Source organism: Rhagoletis zephyria, unplaced genomic scaffold (assembly GCF_001687245.7).
Source record: "Rhagoletis zephyria isolate East Lansing unplaced genomic scaffold, Rhagoletis_zephyria_1.1 Rzeph_scaffold_00061, whole genome shotgun sequence".
Taxonomy (NCBI): Eukaryota; Metazoa; Arthropoda; class Insecta; order Diptera; family Tephritidae; genus Rhagoletis; species Rhagoletis zephyria.
The window spans coordinates 533092-548703 of NW_016157145.1; the positions used below are offsets into that span (position 1 = coordinate 533092).

General features: G+C 38.1%; 2 protein-coding genes across 4 annotated transcripts in view; one reads left to right on the plus strand and one right to left on the minus strand.

Annotated features, from left to right (window-relative positions):
* Positions 1-651, minus strand: part of LOC108370506 (uncharacterized) — a 9362-nt gene extending 8711 nt beyond the window's left edge. The window contains exon 1 of the mRNA XM_017625835.1: positions 547-651. Within this exon, the coding sequence (XP_017481324.1) occupies positions 547-600 (54 nt within the window). The 5' untranslated portion in view covers positions 601-651. The remainder of the gene's footprint in view (positions 1-546) is intronic.
* A 4023-nt stretch (positions 652-4674) lies between these two features.
* The window catches only part of LOC108370514 (zinc finger protein 829-like), a 49667-nt gene continuing 38729 nt past the window's right edge, over positions 4675-15612 (plus strand). For all 3 annotated transcript variants that reach the window (XM_017625846.1, XM_017625862.1, XM_017625854.1), the window contains exons 1-4: positions 4675-5060; positions 12347-12490; positions 12553-12642; positions 12719-13036. In XM_017625846.1, the coding sequence (XP_017481335.1) occupies positions 4782-5060; positions 12347-12490; positions 12553-12642; positions 12719-13036 (831 nt within the window). In that variant the 5' untranslated portion in view covers positions 4675-4781. The remainder of the gene's footprint in view (positions 5061-12346; positions 12491-12552; positions 12643-12718; positions 13037-15612) is intronic.

The following is a 15612-nucleotide window of genomic DNA, read 5'->3' on the forward strand; positions in this document are numbered from 1 at the left end:
GACATTTGAGTAAAAACATTGTTGGAATCTATTAAATTTTGACAAAGTTATGGGCATTTAAAAAAAAAATTCTCACTGTCAATTCGAATAACCGATTTTTGCCTGAAAAACAAAATGGCGTTTAATTCGGCCGAAAAATTTATCCGAGCCAAAAGAAGAAATACGTGTCTCATTATTTGGACCAACAAACAATGTATTTGAGTTTGGTCGAAATTAAAAATCATGCTCGTACCTGACCGGTTGTCTGGAAACGGAAAGCATCTATGTAAATGAAAAAATAACAAAGTGCATGAGAACATGTTTCCGAAAAAATTAACAATGATCCTTGAAACTTATTTATACGTCCCCGTTAACTTTCAACAACAGCAATTTTTCGAAATTGTTGTCAGAAAGCGTTCCCAATGTAATTCGGACATTCTGCTGAACGAAAGACTTACGACACGAACCTTTCTTGCACAGAAAGTGAAAAATTGTTCCAAGAAATGGACAGTTCACCCTAACAATAAACAATCTTGAAGTTGAAATGATCAAGACTTTCTGGCTTACAATTAAAAGACGGGGTTTCCACTCAAACAATTTCTCATCACAACACGCGGACATCCCTCATTCTTAACATTAAGTTCTCAAAACTTTTGTTCTCGTGATTCGTAGCTACGCTACGAAAAACATGCTGCAACCCTTGCGGAAACATGTGCAGCATTGCCAGCTATCAGTTGATTTCGATGATAGCTGAATGAAGGAAAACAAAGTGGAAAAGAAATAAAAAAAAAACACTCATCATGTGTTTGTTTATTGTAAAATTGGTTAATTTTACAATATTTTGAGGAAAATTATGGGTTCTGATGCATTTGCAATTATAGCAGCAGAGTAAGAGGGCGCTATGGCAATGGATTCACAAAGGTATGCGGGGCTGTCGGGCATAGTCACCATGGGCCCATCTATGTTAGCTTCTGGTTGAATTGTTGAACCACAAGCCGGAACTCCTATGCCTGAAGCTCTGGTTCTCAATCCAGTTAATGCAATAACAGTTTCTTCCAAGCCATTGAAAACGTGCACTTTGTTAGGTCCACCACCTGTTGCGCTTGCTTCTGCCTTCGGCCGCGCTTAGGAAATATAACCCTTACTAAGTAGAATTCTCCTTTCTGTGTTGCGGGGAAGAGGGGCTTTCGCATGTCAAAGGTATACAACATTTCTTGTGCATATCGCTCCGGCTACGCCGTCCACAGTATTTTTGCGCAGAACCCACGTCGAAATTTGCAAAAAAGTACATAGTGCAAACCGAGTTTATTAATAAGCTAGTGGTAGGAAATTTGAAACATTTATCTTAAATAATATGTGAATCCTTTGATTACACGTATATGTTAAAGTTTTTGGATTCGGGTTATGCGTTTGGACACAACTACCGAAACTCATTGTACAAATAACTAAACTGGACCCAAGTTTCTCGATAACGGGCAACAAAGATTCTTTTTTGCTCGTTTATATAAAACAGTGTATAAAAATATACGTATATGCGAAAGGCAAATTTATCTGTTTAAATGAACACCACCAATATTTCTTGTAAACACACATCGATTTACATCTTTTATTACGCCTCCGACACAGAATTGTTTTCGTACAAAATTACGCAAAAAAGCTTACTCGTTCGTTTTTAGGCATGCCATTGTTACGAATTTTGAAAGTTAAAAAATACGATTCGGATTGCAGCATACCATTTCTACGATTCGTATCAAAATCCGAATACGAAAGAGTTGCAGAATAGGGGTGATTACCTTTTTTTTTACATGCAGAAATAAACCAAATCCGGAACGCGTTCTCGGTCCCTGAAAAACATTCAAAGTACTGCAAAAGAATGCATTCCAATGTCTGAAATCAAATGGCTAACAAAAAGTTACTAAAATAATGCAATCCAATGGCTGAAATCAAGTGACTAACAAGAAATTAATAAAAAAGTGTGTTATGAATCATAAATCAAATACTAATTTTTTTTAGTCAGGACTAACGAAAAATTATTGCAATCACTCGGGACTTCAATCAAATGAATAATTTAGTTAAAAATGTTTGCATTCTTTTACACCTCTGCTTTGTAGTAATAATTTTCCATCAATAAATAGCTGGAGAATATTGGGCTACTCTCTGTCAGATAACTAGATATACATACATACATATATCCAAAAAGTGAAAATTCCGAATTGAAAATCTGCATTTATTATTCAAAATTCCTGTCTGGCAGCACCAAGTTTGCTGTTATTTTGCTACCTTGTTCATCGTTTATACGAAAACTTTAGCAACAAATTATATAAAAACTATAGGGTTGCTAGAAAAAAGGGCGATATTTTTGAAATCAGGAGGTCCTATTCTAACCCCCCTCATCCCTACTTTTTCTAGAATTTGCCGTTCGCATACGAAAAGTACCTTTTTTAAATTTGAGATTTGGAGACAAACTGCATTTGTCCGAAAAAATTTCTGAGCAAAATTTAAGGCATACATAAAGATAACCAACCGTTCAGCTATAGAAAAACTAAAAATGCAGAACGCTAGTACTTTTTACGATGATTTTAACTATATAAACATTATTTCCCGCAATTAAAAAGTAAAGTAGATATAAGGGGTAAAACAAAAAAATTTTGATATTTTGAAATATTAATATTTTCTAAACTGCGTAACCGATTCAAAAGATAATGATGTCACAATTAATTTATCTTAATTTTGATATATAAAATGTGTATGCTTGTTTATATATTTAAGCCAAAAATATTATAAAACAAAAAAAATGTCATAATTTCATAAAATAACCTTTTTTTAAGAAAAAGTCCATTATCAATGATAGCAAGTTTACATTATATTGAAAGTGCCAGTTTTTACCTTTAATTTGATATACATATTATATTATAATTTGCTTTTGAGTTTTCACAATTCAGTGATAATAAAAAAAGTAAATGCATGCATGTGCAAATGCATATTGTAGTTAATTAAACAAAGCGAGTTTCGGATTTTTTTGGAAGGGGTACTGTTTTTGTAGCAAGCGGGAAATTTATTCTACTTAGTGAGGGTTATAATCATTAATTGCGGCCGAAGGCCACCTACGCAGAAAGGTGTTCTCAGTAAAAGGTGTTCAGCCTGGCTTCTTTGGCAACACAGAAAGGTGAATTCTACTTAGTGAGGGGCGGCCCACTTCTTCGGCAACACAGAAAGGAGAATTCTACTTCGTGAGGGTTATAATCATAAAGTTCGGCCGAAGGCCGCCTACGCAGAAAGGTGTTCTCTGCCAAAGGTTTTCAGCTCCGCTTCTTCGGCAACACGGAAAGAAGAATTCTACTTTGTAAGGAGTATGTTCCCTAAGCGCAGCCGAAGGCCGCCTACGCAGAAAGAAGTTCTGGGCAAAAGAAACTATGATATCACCCACCCTTGCCTTTTGCTTGTAAATGCTTTTAAGTTTTTTATCACTGAATTCTTAAATCTCAAAAGTAGATCATAATAAAATATGTATGTCAAATTAAAGGTAAGAACTTGCACTTTCTAAATAGTATATATGTCTTTAGCATTGATTATGAGGTAATTTTATGAAATTATAACATTTTATTTTTTTTTTTTTAATATTTATGGCTTAAATATGTAAACAAGCTCTCAATTTTATATATCAACTTAAAGATAGATTAATTGTCTTTATTTTGACAGCAATACTTTTTTAATCGGTTACGTAGTTTAGTAAATATTAATATTTTAAAATATCGCAAAGAAAATTTTAACCTCCTATATCTTCTTTACTTTTTATTTGCGGCAAATAATATTTGTACAATTGAAATCAGCGTAAAAAGTACTATCGGTCTGCATTTTTAGTTTTGCCATAGCTGAACGGTTGGTTATCTTGATCCCAATAAACCCCGAAAAAATATTTCTCCAACCTTGGAAAATTCATAGTTCTCAAGTTGATATCCAACATCATTCCCCAACTCATCCTTAACCGATGCGCAGATGCGTAAAAAGTGATAAAGATACGAATTTTTAATTATCAAGTGAAAAACTAAGGCTATATAGAGGGCAAAACTACCAACGAAAAGTAAATAATCTTCAAAGTATCCTCAAATATTCTTGAAAGAAAATAAAACGCGAAGTGAATCAAGTGGCCAAATTACTGTCGGACTGTATACTGTGAAGTGAATTATTGTAATACGATATTGATTAACTACATAATAAAAATCGAGTAATAAAATGAAAAATTAATATTTAAATTAATCTATATGTCGTTTCAATCAAAATGGTATAAGGTATTTTAGTATTTCAATTTTAGTATTTCAATGATATGTTTGACATCAATTGGAGAATTACATTTGAGTTCAAGTTGAGAACTAGCATTTTCTCAACTTGAGAAACAGTCCTTTTTTCCTACAAAAACAAATGCCCTTTTTGTTGAGAACGCTATGATCCTCCACTTGAGGTACTGTTGAGAAACAACGTTGGAGATTTGAGAAATACCTTAGTTCTCAACTTAACCTCAAGTTGAGCTCAAACCTAAATGTTTATTGGGATGTGTTCCAAATTAAACTTGGTATCGGGTTTTCATACGAGTACTTTTTTTCGATACCTACCCAGTACTTGGTTCAAAAGTATCGATGCCAAAATAAATGGTATCGAACGAAAAGTATCGAGTATGTACTTGTATTTACTCTTATAGCTTCATCACTAGTTGTGAGTGTTATTTCCAAAAATGCAGTAGTTTACTTAATAAATCTAAGATAAAGCAGTGTTTGTTGTCATATTAATCTTTACAAGCAGACGTCATGGAAACAGAAAGCAATAAACAGAAAATTGAATTGGGGGATTTGAAGAAATGTGGCGAAATTACTACACTTTTGTCAGTGGGCAAAAAAGAATTTTTTCTCAATTGTGGCTTCTGTGACTACACTTTTCTTCGTTTAGAAAATTTCATTAGCCACATGTGTGAAGATCATATGTTTCATTTCATTGGACCAAAAAAAGAAAAAACTGATTTGCCTTTGGATTTAAACGAAGAAAATGAAGATGCAGATTTTAATATGCAGTCGTCATATACGGTTGAGGTAATTTATAAATCACACATACATATAGTGTACATACATTGGGCAAATTAATTTTGGTAAAATTGTGATAACGAAAGTTAACCTGGTTTAAACAACAAAAAGGAAATATAAATTAAAAAGTGTAGCTGCTAAGTAGCATCTTGAGTAAGCGAAAAACGCTGGAACGTCCTTGTTGTTGTTGTAGCGGCTACTAAACCCCGCTCGGGTCGGTTCATCCATCAACGTTATTGTTGTTGTTGTAGCGGCTACTAAGCCCCGTTCGGGGCGGTTCATCCATCAACGTTGTCGTCTATTTCAGCTAGGGGGAGGCCCAGGAAGTGTGCTACTTCTAAAGGGGCTGTCCACAGGGACAGGGGCGTTAGCTGAGGGGGGTTCTCAGGGCATGCGAAGAGGTGCCGGGAGTCATGTGGCGACTCTCCACATGCCGGGCATTGGTTGGCCACATCCTCGTTGATTCTGCTCAGGTAGCTATTGAGCCTGCTGCAATAGCCAGAGCGAAGTTGGGCTATTGTAGTGCGGGTCTCCCGAGGCAGACAAAGTTCTAACCCGTCCACGTCCGGTGGTTGTGTGCCTAGAACGACATTCACAGGCCGGGAGTCTACGTAAGTTGAGACTGATTCCGTGTGAATGCTGTTCAGGGCCTGTCGGTAGGTTGACGGGTGCAGAGGTTGTTTGATATACCTCTGGACTTCGTCTGTCAGTTCCTAAAGATGCCTCCTGACGTGCCGTGGCGAGGGCTCTTCCGCGAGCAGTTGCCCGCTGGGATGGCCACGTCTGTGGCTGAAGCCCCCTACGCATAAAAATGTTCTCTGCAAAAGGTGTCCAGTGCCTTTTCTTCGCAACACAAAAAGAGAATTCTACTTGTGAGGGATATAATCCCTAAGTGCGGCCGAAGGCCGCCTACGCAAAAGGTGTTTAGGCCCTTCTCTTCGCAACACAGAAAGAGAATTCTACTTTGTGAGAAGGCCGCCTACGTAGAAAGGTGTTCTCTGCAAAAGGAGTTCAGCCCCCCCTTCTTCGGCAACACAGAAAGGAGAATTTTACGTCCTGAGGGTTATAATCCCTAAGTGCGGCCGAAGGCCGCCTACGCAGAAAGGTGTTCTCTGCAAAAGGTGTTCAGCCCCCTTCTTTGGCAACACAGAAAGGAGAATTCGGTAATTCTCTAGGGTGGGGTAACAACTCCTAAAAAAGGTGCGGAAAAGTCGGGAGGGGTACCAAACGACGCGTTTCGGCCCCCCTAATAACAATCCGGAGGGGGGAGATAATATTATTAACCATTTAAAAGTTATGAACGAAAAAGTTTTGTTAAATTTCGTTGTTTTCTATGGGCAATTACACCGACAAAGATTCACTAAATCACCTTTTCTCACTTTTTAAACACTATTAAAATATATAACTTAACTTATTTATTAAAGAAACACATAGTTTTATCAACCTAAGATAGATTATTTTGTTATTAAAAAGAAGTTGACAATCTTCGCCAGCTGAAACCCGAGGTTCCAAAATAGCTATAGTGCTGCCACTGTATTAGTATTTCGTAATATTTCACTTTTCCTTATGAGATGTGTGCACTGTTCAATGCTTTTCGGTTGTTGTTGTTGTTGTTGTAGCGGCACTACTAAGCCCCGCCTGTTTCGGGTCAACTTTTCAATCATTATCGTCGAGCTCAACTAACGGTAGGCCCAGGAAATGAGCTGTTTCGATGGGGTCGGACCAAAGGGAGAGAGGTGTTAGTTGAGTCGGATTGAGCTGGCATGTGAAGAGGTGGTTGGTGTCGTGGGGGGAGTCTCCACATGCCGGGCACTCATTTGGGATGTTTGGGTCGAGTCTGGACAGGTAGCTGTTTAGGCGGCTACAATATCCAGACCGTAACTGAGCCAGAGTAACGCGGGTCTCTCTAGGTAATTGAAGCTCCGTCACTTCCACAGGTGGTGATTGGGCTCCGATAACGACATTCCTAGGCCTGGAGTCGAGGTAGGTGGAGACTGACTCCCTATGAATGTCGTTAATCGCTTGTCTGTACGTCATTGGGTCCAGTGGTTGGTTTGTGTAGGTCTGGACTGCGTCCTTGTACACGAATAGGTGCCCCCTGACGTGCCTGGGCGGAGGCTCCTCCTCCAGCAGTGGTCTGTTAGGTGTGACACCTCACCAGAAACTGCTTACTGAGCATTTTATTGTGTTCCCGTACGGGGAGCACTTGGGCCTCGCTGTGTAGGTGGTGCTCAGGCGTCATCAGAAGGCACCCAGTCGCTGTCCGGAGTGCGGCGTTCTGACAAGTCTGTAGCTTCGTCCACTGCGTCCAACTAGTCCCCGGTGACCAAACAGGCGCTGCATAATTTAGAACCGGCCGGCCAATTGCCTTGTATGTTGCCAGCAACGTTTCTTTGTCTTTGCCCCAAGTGCTGCCGGCGAGCGACTTGAGGACCTTGTTGCGTTCCCACGACAGTCGGGTCTACGTAACCGGAACGACCCAGATTTATATCTGGCCAAGGACTGTCACTCCAGCAACACTCCCCAAAAAGTCTTTGGGGAATTTGTATGCTGCTACAACAACAACAACAGGACCTTGTTGCGGCTCTGTACTTTGTTGACAACTGCGGTTGTGTGCGCGGTGAAGGAGAGCAGGCTATCAAAGGTAACACCTAAAATTTTTGGGTTGTTCACCGTCGGTATAGGTGTGCCGTCGACGTGAATGCCTAATTCTAGCCTGACCTCCTTCGTCCAGGTGGTGAAGAGGGTCGCCGTTGATTTCGTTGGGGAGAGGGTTAGGCTCCTTGCAGTGAAGAAGCGAGAAAGGCTGGAGAGATAACCGTTTACTTTTGAGCAGAGGTCATCAATTCCATTCCCAGACGCCAAAATCGAACAATCATCAGCGTACGAGATCAGGGAAACTCCTTCAGGTGGCTGGGGGAGTTTCGAGATGTAGAAGTTAAAAAGTAAGGGGGAGAGAACACCACCTTGTGGAACCCCTTGTTTTATTCTTCTTGGTTTCGAGGTTTGATCTCTGAAGATTACTGATGATTGTCGACCACTCATATAATTCGCCGACCATCGCTTCAGTCCCTGTGGGAGAGAGGAGGCCTCAATGTCTTCTAGCAGCGTGGAATGGCAGACGGTGTCAAACGCCTTTGACAAGTCCAACGCTACTAGGACAGTTCTCTCACAGGGGCGGTTTCGATTTAGGCCACGAGTTATCTGGGTGTTTATGGCGTTAAGTGCTGTTGTTGTGCTGTGCACTTTACGGAAGCCATGCTGATGTTTCGCTGGGGTTAGGTGGCAGGTGAAGTATGGGAGCAGCAGGGCCTCAAGTGTCTTCGCGACCGGGGAAAGGAGCGTTATCGGGCGATAAGAGTCTCCTCTGTTGGCGGGCTTCCCCGGTTTCAGCAGTGGGACCACTCTCCCTGATTTCCACACGTCAGGAATGATGAGAGTGGTCATAGACAAATTGAGGACCTCCGTGAGGTATGCTACTCCCACAGGCCCCAAATGTTTCAACATCAGCATACAGATTCCGTCGGGTCCAATTGCTTTGGAGGCTTTCGCCTTCCCGATGGCCCCCTTCACTTCACCGCTGGTGAAAACAAGTGGTGCACTGTTTTTGGGCAGTTTGTGCAGCCTCCTGGTCACTCGACGTTTGGCCTTGTCTAAAATAGTTCGCGCATTTCTTCGGGTCCGATGAGGCGTGACCTTCGAATGAGATTTCCACTGTGTCATCACGCTTTGTCGGGTTGGACAAGGACCTCACGGTTGACCAGAGCTTACTCACACCCGAGGTGAAGTTACAGGCCTTCAAGTGCTCTTCCCACTTTTTCCGCTTATGTTGATTTACCAGTTGCCGAATCTCCAAATTAAGGTCCCTCAAGCGAGGGTCCCCGGTGTCGACCTGGCGTAGGTGGTCACGCTCATTTGCTAGAACAGCTGCTTCAGCCGGGAAATTTGGGCGGACTTCCGCGATGCGTCCGGAAATTTGTTAGGTAGGTGTATTTTTATTGTCGGAACCGGAAGAATCGGGCCACTATAACATATAGCTCCCATACAACTGATACTTCAGATATGAGATTTTTCGCCATAACTCCTCCATTTAAGCAGTTAGGAACATGAAATTTTGCATTACTTCCGCCCATTATCAACAGAATACTTACAGTGAAAATTACAAAGATCGGGTCACTATAATCTATAGCTCCCATACAACTGATTGTTCAGATATAAGATATTTCGTTATAACTCCTCCATTTATGTAGATAGGAACATGAAACTTTGCACTGCTGCCACTCATTATCAGAAGAATACTTACGAAGATCGAGTGCTAATAAGAGAAAGGTAAAAATGAAATCAATCTACCTGCTTGGTCCTGAAATATAAGCATTTAAAGAGTGTCGTTATACGTGACGTGACGTGGCGTCACGTGACATAAATTGCCATCGTTATATTTTTGTTCATATTGCTTTTAAATGAATTTTTAACGCAAATAAAACATGTATATTACGTCGAATATACTTTATATTTTGACTTCAGCGCCAATTCAGGGTCAATTTGTTGGAAATCTATGATTTATTGTCTTTCAAATACATACGCCAAATTCGAACCAAATCGGACCATAAATACAGTTTTTCGAAATATCTCGACCTTGGCACCACCTAGAAAGACCATTTTACGCAAACGTTATTCTACTTACATAGGCAGCATACATTTTAAAAAGCAGATAAATCGGCCCGTAAATACGTTAGATATAAAACTTAAATTTTTTTTGTCGTGGTGGACCTTCCGCTGGAAACCCCCATATTTTGTTATAATTTCTCCATTTATGCAGCTAGGAATATGAAATTTCGCACCGTTTTCACTCATTATTAACAGAATACTTACAGTGAAAATAACAAAGATGGGGTCACTATAACATACATATATCTCCCATAGAACTGATTGTTCAGTTATGAGAACTTTCCTTATAACTCCTCCATTTGTGTATGTAGATAGGAACATGAAATTTCGCAAAGTTTTCACCCATTATCAAAATAATAATTACAATAAAAATGACGAAGATCGGGTCGCTATAACCTATAGCCTCCATACAACTGATTGTTCAGATATGAGATTTTTTGTTATAACTTCTCCATTTATGCAGCTAGAAACATGAAATTTCGCAATATTTTCACTTATTATCAACAGAAAGTTTACAGTAAAACGAACAAAAATGGGCTCACTATAACCTATTTATTACCTCCATAAAACTGGTTGTTCAGATATGGGGTGTTACTGTGAAACTCCTTTGTATGGACAGCTAAATCCGATAAATTTACACAGTCTACTGAGAAAATCGTCAAAATCTATGCTGTTTAAGCTTTATATCCTATACCACTGATTGTTCAGATACCAGTTTTTGCGATATATCTCCCTTATGTAGGAAGTAAACCCATTAAATTGTGTTACCGGTCCTAGCACAGAAATCAAAAGCTCTTTTTTTGATAAATTATCAAAATTGAAAATGCTATTGACAAATTGAAATTTCATGTGAAATGTATAAATTTTGTATATTAACAAAATTTGTTTCTAACAATTATATACCCCATGAACCGGCATTTGAACCTGCGACACACGGAATTATAGTCGACATTTTTACCCACTCGGCTACGGCAGCCAAAAGATTTTTTGCTTTTAAATTCATATTTTTCATATGTGACAATGAAATCAGTTCCACTCATGTGGAAATCAGTTCCACTCAAGTGGAAATCGTACAGCATTTTGTTTCATAAATATTGACACAGAATGCGATACTTGATACTTTACTTGATAAAAATCAAGGCGAATTCATATAAGGTGGTAGCGGTAGTACAAAAACAAAAACTAACATGTCTTTTGTTTTCGTTTTCGGTACACAAATGTCAAATTCCAGCTATTCTTCGCTCAAGGAGGAAGAAAGAAAGAAAATGCCAACACTCTTTCTTTCGCATTCACTCATAAGGAGTTTTGACATATGTGTACCGAGGCGACTTAAAGCAGCTGTTCTAGCAACACCACCTTATATAAATTCGCCTTGATAAAAATCTTGATAAAATTTCTTTAAAAAAAATGTATCAAGAAAACACAGAATTTGGCGGTTAGTTTCAACGTAACAAAGAATCTTGAAAAAAATAATTGAGCGTAAAGTGACATTGTTATATGGGGACAGGAGACCTGTTAAGGTCTTCTAATCTCTCTAAAGTGTTGTGTTAGGTTTATGTTTTCTTCAGTAAATGCCTCAGTTTATAAGCTTTGTTTTTCTTTTATTATTTGTTGGTTGAAAGATTGATCTGAACCACGTAAGCTCCAAACTCTGGTAAATTCGTCGGCTATACATTTGTTGTTCGTGAATATCGGTAGGAAATTACTGTTCTGTTTGGACTTGATATTTCTTATTTTTCTCCATAAAGTTCGTGGGTCCATTGACGGGTTGAGCGAATTTACGAACTTTTCCCAAGTATTTTTCTTTGCTTCAGATTTCGGGAAATCTTTTGAAATCCAGGTGGATTTCCCATATATTTTCATGATTTCGATTTCTTGGATTTCAATCAGATTTCAATGAAATCCTATCGAAATCCTCACTTTTTTCACTTGAAATCTCAAAATTCTTTACATAAACAAAAGTACACAAGCCCGGTGGAAAGAATTGAAACAGGTTTTTAAGATTTCGAGATCGAAATATGAGATTTCAGTGCAGTGGGAATATAATATTCGGGCATGAGCTACAAATTGTACGATTTGAAATCGGTGTCATTTGCAAACTATTTTTGAATACTGGTAAGGAGGGACGTAAAGAATACTTCAATTGTAAACTGCGATTCAGTGCCAAATTTTGCATGGCGGAATGTTGCCAGATGAAATTAACTGAATATGAAGTAAACTGCATCAAAAAATCGCTACTACATTTTTTTTTCTCCGTACCAATTTGATCTTATCTCACTGGGCTAAAAGCTTAGTATATAATTGTATAGTATTTAATAGAAAGAGAAATTTTTTCTCGAAAGCGATTTTCGGTCTTTTAGTTGCAGTTACACCTTGCACTCTTTGTTTCTTTCTGCAAATCAGCAAAAAGGACCTTTTTGGGTGTTTACACGGAAAAATGAACTTTCCTTTTCGAATTTTGACAGCAAAAGCGTTTACATTTCCACGTCTAACCGCACTTTTAAGCATTGCACTTAATAACCTAATGTATGCAAGGAATTTTATCGAATAACTGAAATATTTATAAACGAATCACCAAAACCCAGAATTTCAACTCAATTATTTCTGTAAATTTATCTGTTGTGCAGGAAATCGATGATAGTGCTTCTAATTTACGAGACTTCGAGAGAGTTGAAATAGAGTTGGATGACACCAAAATGAGTGACTCGATGGATGTAAAGGATTTATTTGGGGATAGATTTATGAGCGAAGAGAGTGAAGAAAGCTCAGATGTAAGCTGATAATTATGATATTTGAAATAGCACTTCAGTTTGAATGCATTTTCTTTGAATAGGATGATGACTTGGAAAACTCCGATGATGCTGAAATGCCCGAGAAAGTTCTCAACCCCAACGATGACGCGGAAATCGCTGATAGCTTAAAGGTATGGCAGTTAATATATGTGCATATGTGTTTGCCTCCCTTATTTAGTATTTAATTTCAATCCCTTCCATTCACAGGCATTAGATGTTGAGAACAAGTTTGATAAAAAGATGGTACTTCGAATATTTAAAAGTTTTGAAAAACGACCAGCACTTTGGGATGTAGATGTTACATTAACTAAACATTCTAGAGAGAAAGAAATAAAGAGTATTGCTATGGAAGTAGGCACTCCAGCTGAATGGGATAGCGTTCGTAAATTACTTGGAAAATTAAGTTCCAGGCTTCGAACAGAAATGGTACGAAAAAAGATTTACGAGTCAAAAGGCAAAGCATACACCCCTATTTGGTATTCAGACCTAAATACGTTTCTAAAACCGAGGAGACCAAGCGGCCGGGTAAGTGCGAGCTTTGATAAATTATATTTTATATGGCTATGTTATGCCAATAATAAATATGGGGTTAAAAAATCTAACAAATCAAAGAAATTAAAGGTTGTTGTTGTAGCAGTGAAAAAATAAGCAAAAACCAAAGATTAAAGCGTATTTTTATACCCAGATACTCATGCGATTTTGATGCAGCGATTTATTCCAACATTCACAAGCATTCGTCGTGGCGAAATTGCAATCTGCCGCGTTTCGAAAAGGAAAATGTCGATAGATGGTTTTTGTGAAATTAAAACAAAATTGAAAATAAGAATAGCAAACACGATTCAATTTTAATATTTGAAGAGAAATATATTTTTTGCATCTAACTCAATTATTGGAGATAAAACAAAGTCAAGTTGTTTAGACCATCAGTCTAAATATCTACACAAAGTAATGACCAGCCCCAATATTCTGACAAATTAGGGATCCGCCCTAATGTTAGCATATGTAGACACACATACATATACGCGCTAACACTATTATTCCGACCGTTAACTATTATATCACGCCGGACAGTGAACTTTCGTTAAGTTTCCCCTTGAAGTGGTAGCTAACTGTCCGGCGGTATAAAGTAAAATTCGGTAAATCCTTTACTTCACTTTTTTTTTGGAAGATCAAAGCGGAAGCATCGCAGCTACCAGGCCTCTTCACTACAGGTAATCTGATTGTCACGAGAAGCAAATATTCTTAGTTTTTTTAAATAATTGGACGCCAATAAACATTACAAAATATTAATCCAATTGCGTTTTTATATACTTTCTATTCTCTTTAATAAAACCACTGGTGCGCTCAATCGGAATCCCTGCGAGGCAACTGGGTTTCTTCACAAGTTGATTTTTCTATGTATTTTTTTAATATTTTAAACAAACACATTTTTTGCCAATATTTACATTTGAAAGTTATTTTATTCTGGGGTCCCACATGCGTATACAAGTACTAGGTGGCTGTGTGAAAATTACGTTAGCATTCCTTAGTGGTGGTTTTGCTCCCTCGCATCGCAATGTTTTCTACACAGGGTTACAGTTCCCTCTTTATGGTAAACATTAGTATTATTTTTCACTACATTCGGTTCTCCTTAGAAAAATTTGGCGCTTCATATTTTAGTAGAAATTTTAACCAACTATAAGCCATTTTTTTTCAACAGTGGGTCAAAAAGTCCCGTTCTGGTTCGAGTTGATGGGTTAAAAAAGGAGACCAACCTTGTTTTCAATATGTAATCCGCCAAAAATCGTAACAACTCCGTAATTTAACATAACGGTTGATAAGATTATTGCAAAAATTTATTGAGAGCGACATAAATTACCCCAATAACTAAACTTTTAAAGTTTTTTTATTTCTTTAAATTTAAATATGTTTTCTACAGATCCGTGTGTGTATGTATGTATATACCTCAGACCTTCTTCTGTTCGCCCATCAATCAGCGCCAAACACTCGAAATTTTAATTCAAGTAGGAAGTAGCAATATTTAAATTTAAAACTAATTCAATCATGAAATAAATAGAGTTTTAATAATAGAATAATTGGCATGGCGAATGCCTAACGCTGACGAGTTGAAATGATAAGATTAGTAGCCTCATGGCTCTTTGAAATTTACCTTATGAGCAGTTGCGTCGGCGTTTCCAGACGCGCCGGCATNCACGTATACATTTAAATTCGGTATATTCAATGACAGGAAGACTAACTTCCTCGGATGGTATCGATGAATGCACCGCAAAAAGAACACCACCGCCGATTCTGCCCACGCGGTCACTCCTGTATATTTGATATTCATTTGGAAGAATTTCGGAATTAAAAATATGAGGTTTGAGCCATGTTTCGGTCAAGGAAATAATATTATAATTGCAGTCAAAACCTTTTAAATATAAGTCAGTTAATTTGGTATTCAAACCTCTAACGTTTTGATAGTGAATACTTAAATTAGACTTGCGAGTTAGTTTTTTGAATACGAATTAAGATTAGGAATTTTAGCAACGTTATTATTACTTTTATTAAGTTTACACTCAAACTCGCGAACAAACGCCCCGGTCAACCAAAATGAGCTATTTAGTAGTGAATCAAAATCTTCGGAAGCTACATCAATTTTAAAAGATGAAATATCGCGATCGTACTTAAAATTAAATTTACGAATAAATACATCTTTAATTTTAATTTTAGTCGATATGTATGACTTTATATCATCCGAAGAAGTATCTTTCGCAAATCTAGAGACAAAGATTGATCTTCTCGGAGGAATTACAACCAACTTTTTGGTAATGATGTCTGATGTGCGGGGCTCCGAATTATTCGGAGGAACTAAGTTAGACAGTGCAGCTTCAGATGTTGATGGCAACACTGTTAAATCAACGGTTTGACTATTTTTAGAAGTAGACCTAGTGGATATGGCTTTAGATAGCGGGGGCTCCAATGCCTGAGGTCATGGAGAAGATAGATTAATAAGTTCCAAGGACTGGGATGGAGGATTTTTGCGACTAGATTCAGTGGCTGTCTTCATATCCTTCCTAAAATAAAAGTTAAACGTGGTGAGCGGTTGAATGGTAGAACAAGAA